Raw genomic sequence first — 24,056 nt, forward strand, 5'->3', positions numbered from 1 at the left:
TTCTGGGCTATACATAGTAAATGTGGCCTTATTCTTACCATAAGGAAGCAAAACAAATAATTTTAAAGGGCCTTCCCTGATATTACTCCCATCAATTACTTTCTATAAGAGTAAGTTTGTGGATGCAGCTATGACAAGATTTAAATCTGTATTTTATTACTCTATTTATTTATGCTTTTCTCACTTATAGTATATGAGCATTTCGGACATTAATTAATTTATTCTCACAACACCACTGTGGGGATAGGAATTATCTCCAGAGGGGGAACTGAGAAACAGTGACATTAAGGAACTTGCCCAAGACTGAAGTAGACTCAATGGCAGAGTTGCAAATAGAACCTACATCTCCTGGGTCAATTCAGTGCTTAACCACAAGACCATCTTTGCTCTTTATTCAACTGTAAATCCAAGATATGGGAATAAGAGGTTGGACCTGCATAGTGTTAAATATGTTTCTCTAAGATTCTTGTATTTTCTGTGTTAACATTAAATTTTCCAAATGATTGTTTTTATTAACAGCACATGTGTCCAAGACTATGGGATAAGGAGGATTACCAGATTTAGCAAATTTGGATTCTTCTAGGAAAAGGCTTAATCTCAGAGGATGAAATGCACTTACAGTGAAAGAGGGTTAACATTAAGGCTTTAATTGAGACTTAAGTGGTACATAGAATTTTGTGTGGGCTCTTTGCTGATGGGTGAATTTCACTGAGTACCTGATCAGTCCTAAAAGGTTCTGAGCAACAGGACCTCCAATTGACTTAAAAATTGGAGTTGCAGATGCTCAGTACCTCTTGCAATCAGGCCATACATCTCTCTTTTTTTATAGTAAAGAAATTAAATAGAAAGAATATGAGTCAGATGTCCAGTTTGTTGTTAGTGTATGTTAGTAGTAGTGTTGTTAGTAGTTATAGTTAGTGTTGTTAGTAGTTGACATGCATGCAGGCTGAATGGAGGATTACTTACATCACTAATATAAAACGTGTATCTATTTATGTATCCCGCAACACATTCTTAGGTACACCTCTACCCCGATATAACACAACCCAATATAACGCGGTTTCACCTATAACGCAGTAAGATTTTTTTGGCTCCCGAGGACAGCATTATATCGGGTAGAGGTGTATCTTTAGTCCTTACAGGTGTTAGATTTCCCAAACCAGGCTTTCATTAAAGTGCACCCCTAGACATTGCTGCTTGTTTGGTGAAGTACAGTGAAAACTTCATCTCCAAGAAGAAATAGGAAGAACCCTCAGCCCATCATCTATCTTAGAAATCTCACTGCAGGAGACCTCAGTGATGACTTGAACTGGGAGATGATGCTGTGAGGCTACAAATCCAGTTTCTGAGGAATTTAGGAAAAGGATCTTACTCCTAACTGAGGAGCCCTATACTAGGTGCAATATATTCCCCTCTTTGCCTTACACATAATGGGCACTACTGCAAATAGATAATAATTGACTTATCTGTGGGTATGAACAGAACTGAGGATCCACCTACTCCTCCCCATCCACCATCTTAGAGGGGAGTACCAAGTACACAGCTTTCATCTTGCTGGGGGACTCAAGGTCTAAGGATGCCTAAAATGACTATGCAGGCTCTGAGGGGTTATCTTACTCACATGTGCAACCACATTAAGACATGGCACAATCTGATGCTAAGTGTCTAAAAGTGGAGAGTCAGGGTTTGATGGCTATCTTCTGTCAGAGTTAAGAAAATTCATTCTGTATAATTGTATAAAATTGTATATTGTTTTATTTTAATTATGTAAGAAATGTATATTCTTACACACAACTGTAGTCCAAACATTTATAATTTTATTTTTATAGTTACAAAATCTGGCAACTACATTAATGGTGAACTCAGAACTTATTGATTGGCGCAGATTCTTATTAACAGCAGCTCAACCATGGCCAGTTCCCTCTGTGATACAGCTCCTTAATACCCTGCACAGCTTTAAGGCTGTTGATGAAGCTGGATCAGGCTTTGTTACACAGGAATACTATAATCAGGTTATAATTGTTTCTTCTTTTGAATAATATTATTTTGTATATTTTAATCAAAAGGCGTATTATTCGTTTTGTTCATTTCGTTTTATAAACTCAGTCTGAATTTTAATAGTTTTAGTATTTTGGGAATCCCTTTTGGTGAAACTTGTCTTATGCAGAGAAAACAAAGAAACTTTGCTAGATTGAGTCCAATATTTGCAAATTGCATCCACAGTTTTTAATAACAAGATCAGATTAATTAGGTGGACTCTGTACATTCATTTCTCTCTTTCCTTGGGAACTAGTTTCTAATGAAAATCCTCCTGTTCTAGAAAATCAGAAACTGACAGACTATTATTTGATTCTTGTTATTTATTCTTTTTAATTTATCCAGATTTTTTTTGTTTTTGACAGCTCTACTTTAGCTGTAAAATATCTGTAATTTTATCTTGACTTAGTTAAATAAACAATTTTTGCAAATGAAGATTGATTTTTCATCCTGCAGTGAGTGGGAAATTACAAGATTCTTTGGTTCAAATGCATAAGAAAATTTTAATTTGGGTCTTTGTTTTGCATAGTTCAGCAAGGTTTTTGGGAAGGGAGGTTTCATGAAAGTAAAAGAATTTTGGGGAAGGCAGCAGTTGCCTTTCACATGCATCTGTACTGCTCCTCTTGCAAAATTAAACATTGGCAATATAATTCCAGAAGCCTGTGATTTTCAGAATTTCTTTCTCCAAAGTCTCACTGATCCAACTACCTTCCAGCAGCAAGTGTCCCAAGACATTTGAAAAGAAACTAACCCTGCCAGAGCTGGAAAAGCCACAAAAAGGTGTAGCTATAGATGTTTCACCCACCTACACATTATTGTGGTATTTTTCACCGAGGTACTAGAGATTAAAAATATACCAACAGCTCCAAAGTCAACAGAATGTTAATGCAGCATTTTTGACACAGGATGCTAGTTTGAACATCCTTTTAACTCAGCATCTGATATGAGTGCTATGAAGTATGAACATTCTAGCAGTTGCCCTGCAGCCATGTCAATGTGTCTGAACTAGCAAAACAAAACTAAGTTTACTGAGGTAAGAAGGTATTCTTTACAAAGGGTAAGACTGTTATAATTTAGTGCTAAAAATGTAGCATTCTCATCTTTTCCTCTCCCTTCCACCAAGTACTTTCTTGCATGGAATGATCTTTGCAGATTTTTTTTTTAAATCCCTTAATAAATGTAGCTCAACTAATTAATATGTCAGCGCTATAAAATTTTCTGCCAAGAGGTAAAGATGTGTTATTCCAGACTTAGATTCCACCTGTCTCACTCTTCTATTGCAGAGAACATAGCACGAACCAAGAGCTGTTCATCAGTAAATACTATGGCTGTATATAGGCATGGAAGGATTAGAGCCCAAAATCACCTGGCACAGACCAGCTGCGGGTGTCTAATTGCAGTGTAGACGTACCCTAAGTAACTTCAGAGCCTCAGACTCATCAAAAGTCGGTACCAGACTCCTAAGTACCTAAGTCACTTTTGAAAATGGATCTTAGGCTTCATTACTTAACTGCTTTTGAAAACTTTACCCAAAGTCTATTAAATTCTGCAGAACGCCTCCAAAAGCCTTTAGGATACCACAATCATACCACAGAGATCCAATGATTTTAACAGACAGCACTGTATATTGCAATTTTTGTAATTTTACAACATAAATACGCATGGGAGAAAATGTAATCAGGAGTTTTTCAGACTTATGAAAACCAACACACAATTCTCCTGACAGACAAAGTTTGAAATTAATAGGCATTTCTGCTCTCAGTTACACCTTGAAACTACATTGAAATCAATGGGATTGTATGGGGAAATGGAGGTCAGAATTTGCCTCACTGTATTTAAAGCTACCCTTAACAAACTTCATATCCTTCTCTTTGACATTTACAGATGTTTAGTCACTTTTACATGTTTAACTCTTTGATGTAGAATTACCGAGTCATCATCTGTAGAACAGAATGCACTATAGAGTTAATGAGTCAGTAGTTACAGTCCGGAAAGTAAGAAAAGAGCAATAGCACTGAGTTGGTAAAAGAGCTGTTCAGCCATGTAAGGATGTGTTATCTGTAAAGAAAAGCCACTGAACTCTTTGTTAAGGAGGACCTGCAAAGCTAATGTGAAAATCCACTTAATCTCTAAATTACCTGCTGAATTCTCCCTACTAACCTGTCTATAGAAAGCATCCAGTACAGAAATTTATTTTAACAATTTTTCCCTTCTGAAATTCTCTTGGCACTTACTGTTTTTTTTGAAAAAACAGCTTAATACTGTATATTAACTCTGACTCTTGCAAAAATATTTGTATTAAAATGCAGAGTATTGTATGTTGTGAATGGTGGAAAAGGTAATGATTCACCTAAAAGGGGAGAAAAGGACATGAAGATACTTTAATAAAAAAACAGTCCCAATAAGATTTGAACTTGTGTATACATTGATAGGCTATACAGTCTTTTGTCAACATTTCTGAAAATGTACAGGTATTATTTAGACGGCTTGAAAATGCCCATATTTTCTATTAATCCAATGAGAAATATATTCCGAATATTATTTTTAATTGAAAATAAGGTTTATAAAAGTTTAAACAAGGTTCATTCTCTATTTCATACTCACAATGTCATGACAATCATATTTATTTACTCTATATGTTGCTATTCCAAGAAGCAAACTATGAAAAAAATAAACCTCAGTGAGACTAAAAACAAGAATATTCGGACATTATATCTATATGCACACACATTTCCCATAAACAGGCTACTGACCAAAATGAATTTTAAAATGATATCATTGGGAATTTTGCCTAAATAAAAGGTGCAAGTTTTGGTCCATAACAAGTAGGGACTAGATTGTGGCTTGTCCTGCATGCCCATGCAGTAGAGGAATGGCTTATAAGGTGTCCCCTTACTTCTTGCTGCTGACCTCCATAAGCCATTATGGGCACCTTCCCCCAGGGTATGGACTGAGAGCGAGGCAGGAATGAGAAGCCTTGCCTCTGCCTCCCAAAATCCCAGCCAGCACAGTTTTATGTGTGCATCAGGAGGATGTACAGTGTGTCAGTTATAGGGCTAGCAAAGGGCACACCTCATCTGGTGAAGGGGGAAACCAAGAGGCAGATTGCAATTCTGCATCACAGCTTCCTAGTCTGCTCCTGGGGTAGTGCAACTATATGAAGAGGCATTTAGTAAATCCACAATTGACCCATAGGTATAGGCAAAAAGAATAAAGTTTCAATGCTTGGTATTTTCAGGGGAATCTCTAGATATAAATTCATTCTTATGTAGATAGTAGCAGAATAAGGTTCGAGTTGCTACCATAACATTCAGTATTTACTTGCTCATGAAAAGATTTTGTTGCAAAGTGTCCAAGTATCTAATTAAATTATTCATATTAAGCAGATTGTTACTTACAACAACAAATTCTGAACTTGAATAAATGCAGAGACAGATTTTATACTTTGTCACTCTAGCTCTTTTTGTGATTTTAGAACAGAACAGTCCAGTCCCCTTTATTTTTTTTTAAGGGGATGAAACTCAGTAACTTTTTTTTTTTTGTAGGTTGGTTTATGGTTTAAAGGCAGTGGCGATTTAAAAATGCCAGAAAATCCTACAGAGCCTTTGCCTTTTAATAGACAGGAGCATCTTATAATGGTAACTATTGAAAACTGTAAATAATTTAAGGTATCATTTGTCATTTTTAACACAATGGTCCTTTTTCTCTGTTCGCATGACCTCTTCTTTTGCAATGTTAATGCCTACTTATTTTACCTAGCCATTATTTCTTTCCAGAAAACTATAAAAGAAGATCTTGGGAGCAGTTGAGTCATAAATGACCATAGCTATCACTGATAACATGATAGCATGCATCCGACAAAGTGGGTATTCACCCACGAAAGCTCATGCTCCAATACATCTGTTAATCTGTACAATGACATCCTATTATTTTTGTTACTTCTCCCAAACACTCTGGCACACTTGTTTGTCTCTCCACTTTTGCTAGGTCTTGTCTTTTAGACTTTAAACTCTCTGTCATTTACTCTACATCTGTACAATGTTAATCACAACAGGGCCCTGACCTGGTTGAGGCCTTAAGCAATTGCACAATACAAGTGTTAAATAACAGTAATGAAAATATAATAAGGAATTGAAATGAGCTGAATAACAATGGCTCATTGAATCAGTATTTTTTTGTGGTGGCTGCCATCTTATGCTCTAGAATCTAAGCTTTCATTTATTAAAAATTAAGTCCAAGATTTAAAAACTGGGTGTCTAACGTTAGACTTCTGAATCCATATTTAAGCACTTAAATCAAAGGGAAATCAGTCAGAACCACTTGATGCTCAAAACATTTGAAAATCAGGCCATGTATTTAAGCAGCTATAGGTGTATTTAATAGCATAACTTTAGGCACCCATTTTTGACATCTTAGCCCAAACTCTAGCCCTTAAATTTGAAAAAAAAACAAAACAAAACAACCCAACCATTTCAAAATGTAAATTGGGTATAAAGTGACACAGTGATGCCTGGTTCAATCTGCAGACAGCCTGAAACAGTAGCTGTGAGAGGAAAAAAACAATCCCATGTACTTCAACGCTTTGTTCACTCCTAAACCTAATTATGATAATTTATTGCAAAGGCCTCAGACATTGCTGGCACCTCAGTATCCCCTGTTTTCTGCCTGTAGCACACAGCAGTTTAGTCCCAGAGGGTTGAAATGCTTTAGTCTAACCCAAGTTATTGGTCTTAATATAATGGTAACTGGTTGAAATTTAATGGCTGGTGATATATAGGCTAGATTATCTAATGGTCACTACTCATTACAGTACACACACAAAAAGAGACAATCCTTTTTGTAGAAGCTACTATGAATGCTGTCTCATGTTGGTGTCAGGACTGGGCAGCATCTAATTTTACATAAGACATTGAAAGACTATCACTGTTTTTTCCAATTTGACACCTATTCAAGGATACTGTTTTCAGTATAGTTTGTGGTGAATACATTTTATTATTGATGACGGGAGCTATGCAACAAATTCTTGGTGCACAGTATAAAAATGATAATTAACACAACTTTTGGGAGCAAAAGTTTTGAGTAAATAACTTTTTTAAGAAAAGAAAAAAACGTACTTGCAATAAAAAATAAGAAAAACCTGAGAATACAAAGATGGATCTCGCACCCATTAATTTTAAGTATAGTGTATATATTCATAGAGAGAGACATAATGTATGTATAAAGAAGAGTTAAAACGTCATAACTTTTTTATGAGATTTTACAGATTCCTACTGGTTCTTTGAGAATCTTCACTGCTGAAAACAAAATATTATAATGTAGATTTTCTTGATTTTTCCCATAGGATCGCAACACTCTTTCTGAAAGTATATTTCTCTTCAGCAGTCACTACCTTGCATATACATTTAATCCTGTCCTCTATAGACTTTTGATTTAAATTGGCCAAATATCCTTTGCAGGAATTAATTTAAATGTTTTTCCTTTTCTAGTTTTTCTTTCTTTTATTTGCTGATGCCAGAAAAGATCCCTCACAACTTGACTACACTAAGATGCTGCTTTATTTTGCTTCACATCCTGATGCTGTTGAGGGAGTATACCGAGCGCTTAGTATTGCTACGGGAACATACATCCGAAGAAGAAAAGAAGTTTCTCCTCCACATGTGGTAAAATGTGATTATATGAATCAGTAAATAGAGCCATAATGGTGCTGGCAAGTTATAATGTCTGGTCTGATGACTTAGGGTCAGATTCTGATACACTTACTCATTTTGGGTAGCAACTTTCTTCAGAAATAGTACTATTGACTACACAATACCAACTTCAGTACAAATACTCAAAATAAGACGCTTCTCAATATGAGTAAGGCTATGAGGATCTATTCCTTGAGCAATAACACAATTGCAGGGCATTTCCTGGTAATAAATGTCCAGTACAGGCGAATTGAGGGCATCTTTTGGTCTAACCTCAGACCGCTAAAGCCAGCTAGCTATTAATCCCCAGTAGATAAACTGCATCGTGGTTGTTACTATTGCTGTTATAAGCAAAACAAATTTTTTTTCAATGTATCTGTGACACATGGCTAGAAAGGGTTAAAAATCCTGCAAAATAAATAACCTTCAATAGACATGTGGGGAGATAATGTTTGTGTTTTTGTCTATTTACATATATATGAGTAGGGTCGACAATATAATTAACAGTCCCAGACTATGCTGTATTCTGAAAATTCAGAAGTCAAAAGAAGATCCTAGCATTTAAATGAATTGTAAACATGGGCTATCTCAGTATTCCTCTCTCTTTGAAATGTACTGTGAATGGTGGAGGAACAAGCAAATGGCCTAATGTTAATTCGTATAGCTAAGTACCGGTGATGGACCTCCTTCAGAGTCATCCTAATTACCTTTTGTTCTCTGAGGAACTCCAACTCATCAAAAGACATGAAATTGTATAAAAGATCCTTGGATTCTGATTCTGTCATCTCAGATCTGCTTAGGCTTCATCAGGGGAAGTTTGAGTCACAAGACTGAGGTACCAGTTATGCTGGTACGCCCTGAATATTGTACTTGGACATTGGACTATAAATATGAACTATTTCTGAAAGAACTCATTGCTGCTACAAAGCTCACCATCTCTGCTATGAATCTGCACCTAAATGAATTTAACTCATGTCTTTATGTACATTGATCTTTTTAACCATACCCTCTCTCTCTCGTTTTTTTACTAAATTTTAGTTTAGTTAATAAGAATTGTCTGTAGCATGTATTTGGGTAAAATCTGAAACATTCATTAACCTGGGAGGTAATATGTCCGATCCTTTGGGATTGGTAGAACCTTTTCTTTTATATGATGAAATAAGATTTATAGAAATTTTCATTATATTTGACGTGAGTACCTGGATGGAAGCTTGAGGCTGGATCACTTAAAGGGAATTGTGTTGTTTGGACTTCTGAGTGACCAGTAAGGTAATAAAGAAGCTGTTTTATGCTGGCTTGGTAAATCTAAGTATTGGAATATCCACCAGCTTTTTGGAGTTTGGCTGCCTCATTGTTTGCAGTTCACCCTAATTGAGTGACCACAGCTAGCCCCCACTAGGACCCCAATCACAGTATCATTACCATTCTTATTAACTTTTTTTCTGGTATGTTTCTTGGGGATCTTAAAAAGTTTATTTTGGTATGGTTTTTCAAATATTTCAGTTCACCTGTTAGTCAGATGGATTACTAACATATTGCTGTAAGTTCAGTCATTTATGGCAAAGTTCAGTCTGAAAGTTCAAGACTATTATGAATATATTGACATATTAAATGAAGTCAACATTTTGAACTATGTTCGTATTTCTTTAGTGTGCTGAGCTGTTTTCCCAGTCTTTAATGACCCAAAGCTTTCAATACAATACTGATTACTTTGTACTCTTTTTACAAACGTATAAAAATCATGACTGATCTTTTAAGGTATGAATGCCACAATGTATTTCTTTTCATACCTTTTAAAGAGCTCAGTACATGTACACATGATGAAATCTCTCACCACACTTGCACAACCACAGTGACTACTACTTCCTTAACCTACTTAAACTGCAGTTCGACTCAGAAAAGTTATTGTATAAAAATGGCATTGTTTTGTTCCACAGATCTACCCCATGTGTATTCATAGTCACATCTTCTCACTTTTGTGACAAAAATTAGTTTTTTTACTACTCTTTACCCCTGTTAGTACTGTAGACCCAGTACAGCTTTGGGAAAAGGGAGCGCAAGTATAACTGAGGCCAGAATTTGCAAGCAGAATCTTACATTTGGTAAAGAACACAGCTTGACTTTTAAGATCCCAGAGAGAGTCTGAAAGACTGGCAGTTAAGGAGGAAAAAAACTTTTTACTTGTAAGGTGAGAATACTTAATATGAAAATCTTTGAGACACTATAAATGTGGAACTCTCCCATTTTTGAGTTATTTTTCTGAGTCGTTTACATTTTAAATAAATGTAAAGCTAATACTAATATAAAGTAGACATTTCCAAATGCATAGTTGCATGATAATACATTTTTAATTATAGTTTCTGTAATTTCAGGATAAACATCTTGCAAAACACATGGTATTTTTACTGAATTTATGGAGAATTTAGATTGTAAAAGAAGATTGACATTGTCCCTAGTTGGCTGCTAGTTGAAGATAGAGGAAGGATTTCTTTGTGGTTAAAGCTATCAAAGTTCAGACTTGGTTTTGTTGCAGGCTTCCTGTGTTACCTTGGACAGGTCACTTAATCTCTTTGTAACTCAGTTCTTCATGTATAACTAAAAACAATAATGTTCATAGTTATAAAACACAGGGGCAGCTTTCTACTGCCTCAGTACATTATTCTTCTTGATATCAAGCAGAGGAAAGCCTGAAGTCTGGCTTGCCAAAATTCTAATTAGCCCTTTCCTTCCCCCCTTTCCTTTGTTATTGTATATATTCATAGGTAGGGATGTTGAGGGATGCATTCTGTTTGTGAGGCGCTATATTATTGTTTGTGAGGTGCTTCGTTAGTGTAGTCAGGGGACACAGAAGTATCGAGACAGATATTTTTCTTTTAGATAACATCAGGTTTTAAACAGTTTCACTTTTTATAACAACTTTATTTTTATGAGTTAGTGTTCAAAGAATTGTAGTGCTGGAAAAACATTCTTTCAGAATATCCCTTCATCTTACGTTCTTCTTTGCATACATCTACAGTTTATTAGTAGTGTTAAATATATAAAAGAGTGAATAGCTGAAATCCTATTCTACTAAAGTCGGGAAGAGTTTTGCCACTGACTTCTGGTCCAAAATGTCACCCAATATGTTCAACAGCCACCAACAGGAATGGAATAAAAAATACATTGTGAGCTATAGTTGTGGTGTAGAAGGGTATATTTAAGTTAGTCAAACTCTGTGAAGTAAAAAGGCTTGTAAGAGAATTTTGAAGTCCTTACTTTGTTTTTACATAACTTTTTTAAAAATAACACCAGTTATAAATGATGTTACTTTAGCATCTATGTCTAATTTGGATATCGTTTATAAAGAGAAGTTAGTAGAAGTTATGATTTAAACACATGTGCTGGAATATGTATTTACCCAATAAATACTTCTTTTAGTCTATCAAGTCAATTATCTTTGTACTGAAGCACATGGATACATATGTTTATTTGATAAAGGATTATGTCAACTGTTAGACTTTAATTAGCTAATTTTTTCACTTATTTGTTTCTCCCTTTCCACTAAAAAAAGTAAAATTAAAACTAAAAAGTTGTGTTGTGCCACTAGCTAAAAGGCAAGAAAGTTTGGAGATTTGAAAAATAGTTTACTCGGATAAAGAAATCAGAAAAACACCCTATTCTGCTAGATGTTTCAAACATGCCAATCTCTACAATATCTAGTTGCCATATATAGTAAATTTAAGGGAAGCATCATTTCTCCAAGTGTGTCTCATGTATTAAAACAGAACATACTCTCAGCTCATTTGTTTTATGCTGGCATTTTAAGGACTTACAGTCAGCTGTTGCATACTCCAAGGACATACTGCTGTGCCATAGCGCAAATGTTGCTGCTGATGGAAGGCTTGAACAGGCAGTTGCATCTTGCATCCCATTCTAATGATTGCCAGATTCAAACACATTTTGATTTTGTGTGGTAAGGAATTCCACAGCTGAGGGTCTTTCAATGAAAACACTCAAAAACCAAGTCCCAAGAGTTTTGCCCTAGGGTTCTATTAGTAACAAAACCCCTGCTGATTGGAGGTAGGGAGAAAGAAAGATGGGCTCTGAGCTGTTCAGGGAAAAGATAACAAAGACCCTGAGCCTCCTATATCGGAGAGGAAGCCAGTATAGGGTGCATACTACTAATGTGATATACTCTCAAGAATCTCTCAATAAAAAAATGGGCTGAATGTTGAATTATTTGGAATGTCTTTGTAGCCTTAATGGTTAGCCCTAGACAGAGTGTGTTGGGCAATCTTATCTAGAGGTAGCTAAGTCATCAGTCACCTTTGTGCTCACAAATCTCTACTCCTCGCCTTCCCTCTTTACCCGGGCTCTCCTCTGTTCCTGTATCTGATATTGCCTCATGGATGTCCCACCACTCCTTTATACTAAACCTGTCAAAAACCAAAAATTCTGATCTTTCTTCTTTCCCATTTCCATGCCAAGGCCTGGCAAGGCTACTGCAACCATTTGGCTAATGTAGCCTTCATGGAGTGGCTCAATGGCCTGGAGTAGAAGAATCCCTTCTTACCTTCATCATGTGAACATCCCCAGTGCCTGGAGAGGACTTCCCCTATAGTCTAATTCACAAAATTCTGTCATTTGTATTGGTCTAGCAGTCCCTAATGTAAATTAGTGATTAATATGAAGCACACAATATTAAAAACACAATAAAGCAAATAGCAGTTTACATCTATATATATAGTTAAGACTATTTTGAAAGCAGCTACTTCCTCCAATGTTCTGAAAGATATTACTATAACAGGGCTTTGGACCTGATCCTGGCTGAGTACTCACAACTTCCACTGATATCAACAGGAGTTGTGGGTACCCATTACTCTCAAAAGCCATATATTCCAGTTACTGTTTTTGTTTGTGTATGGTTATTTCCATCATAAGAATGGATATTTGGAAGTATATCCTCAATGATTCTTAATAAATGTCAAACTGAAATGTATGACTAAGTGCTAGACCACTTACCACTGAATCATAATATATAAATGCTTTCTTTCCCCAGTCTCTTTCCCACACTGATATGCTGATAAAGGAGGAACCTTTGGTGGAAAAAGAAGAAATCTTGTGTTGCACAGATGAGGGAAGAATTTCTATGGCAACTCTACAAAGAGTGTTCCATCACGAAGGAAGTAAAGCCGGTGACAACCATAGATTCAGTAGTCAGCAGAAGGCAGGCAGTAATAATAAGGTTGGTTGGTTAAGCTAAAGAAAGTTCTATCTGTTGCAATATAAGGACAACATTTAGATTAAGCACATCATTGTAATTATGTTAACAGCATATTTTTAAAGTAATGTTTTAACCCCTCAGCAAGAATATCTTCTAGAAATACACACTGTAATATCTGTTTTATGAAGTGATTCTTTTTCAGTTTTCCTAATAAATGAAGCAAGATTTTTTTTCTTGAAGCATTTCAGAAAAATATACGAGGAACTGGGCTCTGAGGATCTGAAACCCATTCCAGTTACCATTCTTTTGAAGCATCCTTTCATTCAGGACTTGATTAACAACTACCAGGGGTACAAACTTCCTGTAAGTATTTCGTTTCTGAGAGGGTCTACTTTGTAAGTGTACAGAAATCTGCAATGTGTACTATTCTAGAAATTTAAATTTAATGGTAAGAAATACTTCAAATTCACAAGTGTAGACTCTTTATGGGCATTACAGATTGCTCAGTCCAGATTGTGTGTGGCCATTGCATGGGTGCCTGGTGTGGGAGAAGGTGCAAGGAGCCATACCTTTCCCCATGCACAAGGGACATACATGCACTCAGAGGAGAGATGATCACCCCCATGGGCACAAGCCACTCAAAAGCGGGCAGGGAAAAGACTGATCCTAGAGTTGGCCAGGTAGAGCTGGCAAGGCCAGCTAAAGGTATGGTGCAACATGCACATTCCTCCTGTGTGCTTGAGATCTAACGGAGGGACTGTGCCTGCTAAGGTACAGTCTCTCTAAGCTCCTTCTTGGGTAGAGTGACTTCGCTCCACCTCCTACATAGTTAGTGTCTTAATGGCATGTTCTGGCCATAAGTCATTAAGGATAAGATAATCTACTCACTTCTATTTAGTATAGGATGCCATATGAATGAAACCTTATAAATAACATAAAAAATTAAGTATTTAAAAAATAAAAACATGCTATGTAAATACAAAAAACATTGCTACTTTAGTGTTAAGGTTTAAATACTGAGCAAGATTGTGGCATTTAGCCATTGTCTTGAGTAAGGCAACACAAAACAAACAGCTGTGTCAGATTGTTGTACATAAAGCTACCAGAATGCTTTACCTGAATCCACATTATCCAAATAAACAAGAAAAAAACTGGTTAAAATGGGCCCATTAGGAAGGGGAACAACAGGCACCTCTGGTTCACATTTTAGGAGATGATCAGTTGCCTTCTCTTCATCTTGTTCAGTAAAACTATTCTGCATGCCGTGGGAAAGGACCCAGCGGTGTGATAGTAAAACCCCACATCCCAACAAGTTGTATTAATGATGATGGTCCATGTGTTGGCAGTGATGCCACTCAATAAGTTTCTAAGTGCTCTCCAGAACAGAAAAATATAAAAGGATTGGCAAACTTATTTCATTAGAAGCTTCCAATTAAAATAAATTTATTTTTTATATTCCTTAAATGCCCATGTCCTCCCATTTTAAAAATAATTTGGCCTGTTATAACTAACAAGGATAAAAAACCTGAAATAAGCAATTCTGTAGGTCCAGTTAACTGATTAGAGGGAATTCCTTGGCTCCATGGTGCTTATATAAGTAAAACATTTTCTTATAACTATATTTTAGTTCAAAAAGACCTCTCTCTGTCACTTTACTCCAACTTTGGTCAGTTTAGGCCAGTTTCCTATTGGTACTCCAGTCACTTTTCACTGCCAGACTGCTGTAAAGTGGCCTTAGAGTAAGTGAAAATATGGCCCTACAAAATTTCAGCCCAGGAGTGGATTTGCTACAGCCTTCGCTCTTGGTACTAAATAAGTGCATTGGCTCTAGGCTCTGGGTCTGTTTCACTGGAAGATGCTATTCATCCTTTGCACTGTGGTTGAATTATGGGAGGGAACTATTTGTTTTCCATTTTCCTTTGCCCATTACTCCACAAGGGTCTCCAGTTTGGCATGCTTCTTCAGAACTGGTGGTTCACATTTGAGAGTTCTCTGGATCAGCCTCTGTGCCTGATGCAATGGAGTGTGAGACTCACCTGGGGATTCTCAGATCTGAGACACTCCCCATTGACTAGCCTTCCTCATTTAAACTTAGGGTTTGGTGTCTGTCTCACATTTCTGATGGTAAACTAGGTTATTGAAAGCTGAGATTACCCACCTGTATTCTTCGGCCATATTAGAGTTTATAGGATCTATCTTTTAGGACAGTGTTTCTCAAATATAGCCACCATAGCCGCATGTGACCACCAGGGGCTTTTCTTGTGGTCACAGCCTCCTGGGTACTGATTTGGGGGGGGAGGTGGGGAGAAGCAGTGGCCCCTCCCCCAGGGCTGCCAACAGGGGTTGAACCCTGCCCCCCTCTGGAGACACAAAGTGGAGGAGCAGGCAGCCGGTGAGTTCCCCACCTTCCTGGGAACAGTGGGGTTGGGCTTCATCCCTGGATGGCAGAAGGCAGGATGCAGCTGTGGGGATTTAGGCTGCAGCCACAGGGCTTTGGGCTCTGGCCAGGGGCCCTGGTCTCTTCCACAGGCCCCAGACTCCATCTGTGGGGTTTCAGGCTCCATCTCCCAACCACATGGCAATGAACTTCAGCCCCAGGCTCACCACCACTTCTCTGTCACATCTGGCCCCCACTGCCTTCTCCTGCCCTGGGCTTCAGCCATTCAGGGCGGGTTCCATCCCCTGGCCACAGGGCTTCGGGCTCGGGCCCTGGGATCTGACCGTGGGGCTTCGGGCTCAGGCTCCAGGATCTGCCTGCAAGGCTTCAGGCTCAGGCCCTGGCCATGAGGCTTCAGGCTCGGCCCCCGGGCTTGGGCCTGGCTCCGGCCCCAAACCCCAGCTCTGGCTCTATGGTGGTGGCTCTGGCCCCAGGCTCACCCTCCCCCCCATTGCCCCTGGCACCTGGTGCCTCCCCTGTCCTCCCATCCATCCCCCCATTGCCACTGACCCCTGATGTCTCCCTACCCACCTGCCCATTCAGGGCTTAATTTGTCCCTGGGCTTTCCATGGCTGAGTAAATCTGCGGTGAAAAGTGACATTTGTACGTTTGTTAATATCACTTTTCACAACAGACTTAGTAGCTAGCTGGGAGGCTGTGAAAAGTGATATTAACATACAAGTATCACTTTTCATAGCAGCAGACTTACTAACTAGCAAGTCTAAAAATAAAAAGCAACCAAATAAACAACAAAAATAATAACAAAAAAGGCAAGAAAGTGTAAAGCACCTTATTTGTGTTTCTGTTCTGTTAAGTAAATCCAGTAAAGAATAGAGACAACTGTACATTATTTTTATTATTGAGTCTTCAAAAACAAAACCCACATAAATAAATTACTATGATTTGGACATGCATATGTGGATACTTATTTGTTTTTCCTAAATCTAATTAAGTATTTTAGGAAAAATTGTCAGAGTGGCCACCAGCAGGAGTTGGTGGTCGTACTCTGAGGCCACCAAAAATTTGTTATGAGAACCACTAGGAGTCAGTTTTCCAAGGGAAGGTCTCCATGTGAAGATATCTGAGCAGTCAGCTCCTTCAACTTCTTTCCCTCCTGAGAAAACTTTGAGTGTATTTACAGTCCATAGTACATCGATAAGCGTTCTGGTTCTTCAGATGTAAATGGAGATGATCAGGATCCTAAGAAGACCAATCAGTCTTTCTCCCTGAATGCAAATGTAGGATCTTCTTTACTACACCATCTGATGATTTCTAGAACTTTAAAAACCTGTGTGGATATAATGTGGAAGCTCTGAATATGGAATTTGTGGTGGGTCAAGGTGAGATTAGCTGATCACTCATTATGTTACAGTTGAACCAGAAAGGCATAGTAACATGTACAATAAACAAAGGTCTCCTGAAAGCCATCTTAAGACCTGTGGCTCACACCTGCATATATGCCAGTTGTATCAAAGAGAAGAGGTAAGTAATATCAAGTATCCCAATATAAATGTAAGTTTTTTTCAGTGTTTGCAATGTTATTGTAGCCATGTTGGTCCCAGGATATTAGAGAGACAAGGTGGGTGAGGCAATATCTTTTATTGGACCAACTTCTGCTGTGTAAGAGAAAAGTTTTCAAGCTACACAGACCTCTTCTTCTGTTTATTGGCATCCTGCTTCTAGATCACTAGTAGTCTTAACTGCCAACAAAAGAACCAAGCCAGGGAGAACTTTCAGATCAGTGCCAAAGGAGAAGTAGGCGAAGTCTATTGATGCGCTAAGCAGCAAATCATCAGCAAGTCTACGATTCATAGGTTCCAAGGCAAGAAGTGACCATTGTGACCATCTAGTCTGATCTCCTATATAACAGAGCCTATAGAACGCCCCCAAAATAATTGCTTTTGAACTAGAACATATCTTATAAAACCAATCCAATCTTAATTTAAAAATTGCCAGTGATGGATAATTGTGCATTGCAAATGATCAGACATTGCTGATGAAATACTATTTCTGTTTGTGGGACAAACTTCTCCCACTGTTGGACCATCTGTGCAAGGAGGAGCATAGGAAGCTAGGACTATAGTAACCAAGGCCAAAATAAGTTGTTAACCAACATTGTTTCTTCCATCTTAACTAAACTGCTAACCTCCCAGAAGTCTAACCTAAACTTCACTCACTTCCAAGAGAAGCTATTACATAGCTTAGAGCTCAGATTTTTAAATTATGTTAACATTTCTTAGCAGCTGTCTTGATAGTACTAAATATATATAAATTGCCTACATTTTTTGTAGCTTACAGGTTAAGTTCAGAAGTGGCACAATCTCCAAAGTTTGCCTAAGAAGATCAAACGATATATGCAAACTTGCATAGTACCTGAGGGTCTTAGGACGTAGTCTCTAAACCAAAATTACTTCTGCAGCATGTCTCAGGAATACTTTTATTTCTGAAGATACATAAGGCAGTCTGGAGCTCAAGTAATACATTTATCTCTTGATCTGGCAGTTAGATCTGATACATGCATATCTTGACTTGGCAGCTTGACTTGTCTTGATGCAGACCTGAAATCTTTATTTAACTATTACCCTCAGTCTTTTCTCTTTCGAGGGTTTTGATTGCTAATTAATCTCAATGGACATGGTGATCTGTACTCATAGTACTGAAAAAGAAAGCAAAGTTACATCCAGTAACAGTATTTACAGGTGTGGTTCCACAATCTCCAATTCTTTGGAATCTTTCTTTAAAATTCTGATCAAGTGGGAAAAAACTAAGGTCATAGCTCCTTATACAACTTTGCCTTAATTGTGTGTATTCATGAAGGAGCATACTCATGGTCCTTGTGGCCACTATATCCTTTCCATAGAATTCTGACCACAGTGTCCAAAACACGTGCTCTCAGGAATGTAGTTCTATTCATACAACCTCTTCAAAGAACTACATTTGATAGGTAGGTAAACTTCCCTTTTCCAAGGAAGCAAAATTAAGAATACAGTAGTTTTAACATAAAAGATTTTTCCATATATCCTCAAGTGAATATAAAAATCTTTATAAAAAATGAAGTTCAACCGCAGTGCTGCTATTTCGAGATCTTTTGCAAGATAAGTATAGCAAAGCTAGGGTGTGGTTTCTAAGGTTAAAATGTTGCTACTTCTGCTGTCATAAACACTAGTTGCAGAAAAATATTTAGGTAGATATAGATGAAATATTTTCTTTTAAATATAAAATTCAGGATTTTAAAATATACATGTTGGAGCACTAGCTGGCTTAGGAAACTGGTTATGAATTAGAAAGCCTTTCACTTGTGGGTCACCAGTTCAAATCAAACCAATGGTATCTTGATCAAAAATAATTATCCTCTGATAAGATGTTTGCTGACCTATTTGAAGTGAGTTTGTTGGCTCAGGCCAATTCCTTGTGGACCAGTAACCATATCATAAATCACCACCTCTGTTTGGTACCCTTTTTGTTAGCCTCAGCACAAAGACCAAGGACTGAATAGACACAAAGGTTTTATTACCGTTGTATCTCTGGCCTTTTCTGTCCAGATTAGAACTGTGGAGCAAGCTCTCTGTCACAACCTACCCATTTTTTGGCTTATTAGACAACTTCATTCTTTAGTGTTGTCCGTCTACACTTGTCACCAGCACACGCAGTGTGTGTGTGTGTGTGTGTATGTGTGTGTAAGCATTTATTTAAGTTCAGAACTGTCAAAAATTTCTATTGAATACATTTTTAATAATACTCTTTTCATTGTAATAAAATTACAAAAATAGTCTACAATAGATCTTTAACATCTACTAATACCTCCTTACTGTTTAGAATAACCACTTATTTCCAGTGGAATACTTTGATCTTAGTTAATGAGGGCAATGGGCGACTGATATCTTTTTTCCCCAGTTTGCCATTATCTTTTTTTGTCTCTCATCCAAAATAAAATGTACAGTTTTTTTTAATGTATGCTATGTTACTGTAGCCATGTCAGTCCCAGGGTATTAGAGGGACAAGGTGGGTGAAGTGAAATCTTTTATTGGAGCTCTTCTTCTGTGCAAGCTTGCAAGCTTCTCTCTCTTACCAAGAGAAGTTGGTTCAATGAAAGATATTACTTCACCCACCTCGCCTCTCAGTTTTTCTAAAGCATTTTGACACTATTATGTTATTTATGCATATAGATTATTTAAGTTCCTTTTTGTTCCAAATCTCTTAGTTTAGCATATCAAAGCACAGATTTCAAATACATTTATATAGTATTTTGTGTGTGTGTGTGTGTGTGTGTGTGTGTGTGTGTGTGTGTGTGTGTGTGTGTGTGTGTACACACACACGTATATTTTAAATAAATGTAACTATTTAGGCACTTTCTTCCAGGCTGCTCCTCCTAAAGTAATTGTAACTTAATATTATTATTAAACATCTACATATCAGTAGCACCTAGAGGCCTTGTTAAATTCATAGTACCATTGTGCTAGGTATTGTACTAATGTACAGGGAATGATAGTCCCTGCCCCAAAGAGTTTACATAGACCATTTCATGTAACATTTGTAAAATTTACATTAGCAGCAGTTTTTTAAACATACATGTGTCTTAATATGGATTCAACACTTGATATAACATTTGACAATGAAGAAATACCCAGCTTCAATTCATAAGGACAATTCCTGTAGTCCCTACTTAGTAAGGACAGCAAGCTGCCACCACCCCCTTCCCCCCCCCCCCCCCCCCCCCATGCACAGTAGATAAGGTATTTAATACTTGGCGCAGGAGGAGCATTGATGAATCACTCTTAGCCCGTGCTCACGATACTTCTGAAACTTGAGAAACATTTCTATGTGGTGTGGTGTATTGGTGCACAAGGAGTGGAAAATTTAACTCAACTCCTAAAAGGGACTTTAAGTACATTTTTGAAAAGTGAGATCAATGTGTGTGGTCTCACGCCATCATGTGTTCCATCAAGGAGGATATAAGAAGTGTAAACATACGTGAAAAAATATTTTTCTTCAGTTGCTAATAATAATGATAAACATTGGTTCAGATAACAAGAGAGATTATTCTTGCACGAAACTGACGAAAGGCACATTTCTGTCTATTGGAGCTATTGATCAGGAGCAGAAACAGTTACTTCTGCAGTTCATTTGAGGTCATTGAGAGCTTTGGTTTCTTTTGTAATTGTTGGTTACATACACTGAAGTTGCCCAGAAGGAGGTTTCCTTTGTACATGTACCGTTTTCTTAAATGCTACGCTGTCATTTTCCTCACAGCATCAGATCATGGACCATATGAATCCTTGCTCATTTTTAGAGTAATATTATACTATACAAATATATTTTAATCTTGTATGTAGAATTTCTGCTTCCTGCCCACACAGCATGTCAGAGGTGCCCCTCTGCACTTTTTCCATGATAACAAATAGTAACTTCTTGCAGTTTTACTGATTTTTCACAACTGTATATTTTAAAGTGACAACTTTAGTAATAAAACACACATTCTAGAGTGTCAGAAGCATTACAACTAACTGGTATCAGCATTTACCTCATGTGGTACTGATAAGTACTGATAATGAACTTGCTGACGCTTCCATTTGCTAACATTTTATTTCTGTATAACCGGAACTGAAATGTCTGTTTCTGACTCACTGTGCTGAAAAAAGGCTGTTTTAAACTGAACCACTCTTCCAGCTAATCCTAAGGCGTTATCACTAACTTGTAAAACAAAAGGCCAGTGAAATGCTTTACTGCTTTTTGTCTAGTAGACTATCAACAATTATGGGTAATTTTGTGGTTGAAAAAAAGAGAAAAGCTGGACTTTAAAAATTTGGACAAAATATATTAGCTGAGAAAGAAGTATTTAAACATAATCTGGTTTATTTTATAAAACCTGTGGATTTAGCCTAGAACATGGAAAAATATTTTTCACATATGTTTTCTGCTTAAGGTAAAATTGTAATCACCAATGTTTTAATATCAGACACTAGAAAGCTAATAGATTGCTGTTCATGTTTTTACTGAAAACTCAGTACACTATGTCTTTAATTTAATTGTTCATCTTCTTTGCTATGTGAAAGGGGTCACCAGTACAAAAGTTTGAGAACCACTGGTTTATAGTTTAGTTAATGGGGGAGGGACAGGAAGAGAGAGAGAGGAAAAACAAAAACAGCAAGAAAAGCCACATTTGTTCACATGCCAAGTAGAGCCTCCTCTCTTGGAAAGAAGAGGAAAAGATTCATGAAGCCACCAGGCAGACCTAACTTACCAGGGAAGCACCTAGATACTGCCGTGGAGCGAACGCTAGGAAACTCAAAGTTAGGCTGATAGATAAAAAATCTATGGTGAAAATTCATACCATTGTATCAAATATGTAGTGAGACAGATATATCAGTGGCATCAACATGGGGCTTTCTTTTATTATTTTAGTTACACATTACATAGAATAGGAAAGAAAGAGTCTTTTCACAAAGATTAACTATCAAAATTGAACCAGCAAAAGGAAAGGTTCTGAGTCAGCCACCATTTCCTAAGCTCTTCTCTAGGTATTGTAGCATTTGTAGTACAAAACACACACTGATTCAAGAACCCTCCAATGCCTAGATAAGAAGATAGATTTAAGCCTTAAGACTGAATTTCCTGGATTTGGTTACTTAAAATCCAAATTTGACATAAATTAAGAGCAGTACACCTTTACATCCCCATCGCATGCTTGAAGCACCACACCATATGCTGATTTATTTGGAACAATACGTATAACAATTCCATAGTGGAAAAGAAGTGATTGGTTTATTCTGTAATACTAGACAATTATTTTTTTAATTCATGACATGTTAACCTGTAATTGTTTGGTCTGATAATATCATGTTACAGTAGTATGGAGCTGTGATATTGGCATTATACAAATGAAATAAAAAGATATAATTTTCTTTACAAAAAATTCTATTGAACCTTAGCCCAGTGACAGTGCCAATATTTCTTAAATAAATTAAATAAAGAGTATGTTGAGTATCTTATTTGATATATGGAAAGAGAGATTTACATGACTAAATCCCAATCAAAATGCAAGTTATACACGTACACCTCCTGCTCATTAATAGGATAGTCAGCTTGTGAAAAGGCAGAGATTGTTACTTACTAATCTATGACAGTTTTAATTGTGACCTAAAAGTTACTTGACATGTCCTTTTAACTTTGTTTTCAATTTTCTTGTGTGTAGGATATTAAAGTGATTCTACAAAGAGATGAACAGACACAATCAACTGATGGAGAAATATATAAAGATGTTAAAATATGAAAAAAAAAATAAAGAGTAAAGGAGGTTTTTGTAGGAATTAGGACTTGTGGTCTACTGATGTGAGTAAGGATTGCAGGTCAAGTCCTATAATAATTAAGCATATTACATGCTATCTATACTCTGCTTTAAATAAAAGTGCACTTGATTAAAGAAGTTTAGTTATTTCAGATAAAATATTCTGCTAAATAAAATGAAGCTGATTTTTAGTTGTTGACTAGTAATATGTTCTTTAATAATTTTATAGGAATAGAACATCTCCCAGTCCTATGTGCAAAGTCATCTTTTGTTAATACTGATGGAATATAACACAAACATTTGTTAATTGTATATAGCATCTCATAATTTCTAGTTAATAAACTAATAATGTAAATGAAAACAGAATTTTCTCTCAATTAAATGAGGACAAATTACTGAAAAGCCATAATGTATACAAAACATCTGAAACATATGAAAGCCATAATGTATATGAAAGCGTCTGACGAAGTAGGTATTCACCCACAAAAGCTTATGCTCCAATACTTCTGTTAGTCTATAAGGTGCCACAGGACTCTTTGCCTGTATAGGAAATTGTAATACTTATTGATATTAGCAGAGATATCTAACCCTTGTTTCCTAATGTTTCAATTTTTAACATACCATTTCTAGATAAATTCTAATTACAACCTTTTAGAATATTTCCAAGCTCATTTTCAAGTGCAAGAACACAGTGTGAGCAATAGTAAAATAGTAAAATTTCTCTGTGAACTTTCAAATAATTGTCATGCTATATGGAATCATTGAATCAAAGTTCTTGAAGGGAGTCATTTATTAAATAATACTATATATTACAGGTACGAAAGGACAATCTTCTAGGCAACTCAGGTTCCGGCTTTGTTTACCTGGGATGGTGCTCTATCTGGCATTCTGTACAGCACAGAGCAACATGTACTTGCGTATAACATACTCTTTGTTAGTACCAAATAAGATCTTGGTGAAACTTTCTTCTCTTTCACCTCTACAGAAGTTGCCCAACCTTTTTCTCCATCCAATTGACTTTTACTGCATCTCCTGGTTGAAGTTTTGGAAAAGTTCTCATGGAATTATGCTTGTCAAGATGACTTTTCTATTTTTTTATTGTTCTCTTATCAACACGTTTTAAACTTTCACCATGTAGGATGCAAATTCTTCAAGGTGGGAACTGTCCATAGTTTTTATTTGTCTATTGAGTGTCAGTAGAGCTGAATTGAATTTAGTCATTGCATTCAGCATTGCTCTGTAAATTAATTAAGCTAAGAATGCCTTTTCCTACAAAATTTCTTTAGCTATCTAACTCTTTCAGCTTCTCCATTCTCTTAAGGATAATGAGAGCTAATAGTAATAGGAAAGGAACTGCATTTTTTCATGAAATGTGTATCTCTAAATTGTAGACCATTGTCTGTAACT

General features: G+C 36.8%; 1 protein-coding gene across 1 annotated transcript in view; it reads left to right on the top strand.

Annotated features, from left to right (window-relative positions):
• LOC123372660 (sperm flagellar protein 2-like) overlaps window positions 1-22,975 on the top strand; it is a 76,149-nt gene extending 53,174 nt beyond the window's left edge. The window contains exons 8-13 of the mRNA XM_045020938.1: window positions 1,830-2,012; window positions 5,583-5,675; window positions 7,524-7,697; window positions 12,763-12,948; window positions 13,168-13,290; window positions 22,557-22,975. Of these exons, the coding sequence (XP_044876873.1) occupies window positions 1,830-2,012; window positions 5,583-5,675; window positions 7,524-7,697; window positions 12,763-12,948; window positions 13,168-13,290; window positions 22,557-22,634 (837 nt within the window). The 3' untranslated portion in view covers window positions 22,635-22,975. The remainder of the gene's footprint in view (window positions 1-1,829; window positions 2,013-5,582; window positions 5,676-7,523; window positions 7,698-12,762; window positions 12,949-13,167; window positions 13,291-22,556) is intronic.
• The last annotated feature ends 1,081 nt before the right edge of the window (window positions 22,976-24,056 follow it).

Source organism: Mauremys mutica, chromosome 6, assembly GCF_020497125.1.
Source record: "Mauremys mutica isolate MM-2020 ecotype Southern chromosome 6, ASM2049712v1, whole genome shotgun sequence".
Lineage (NCBI taxonomy): Eukaryota > Metazoa > Chordata > Testudines > Geoemydidae > Mauremys > Mauremys mutica.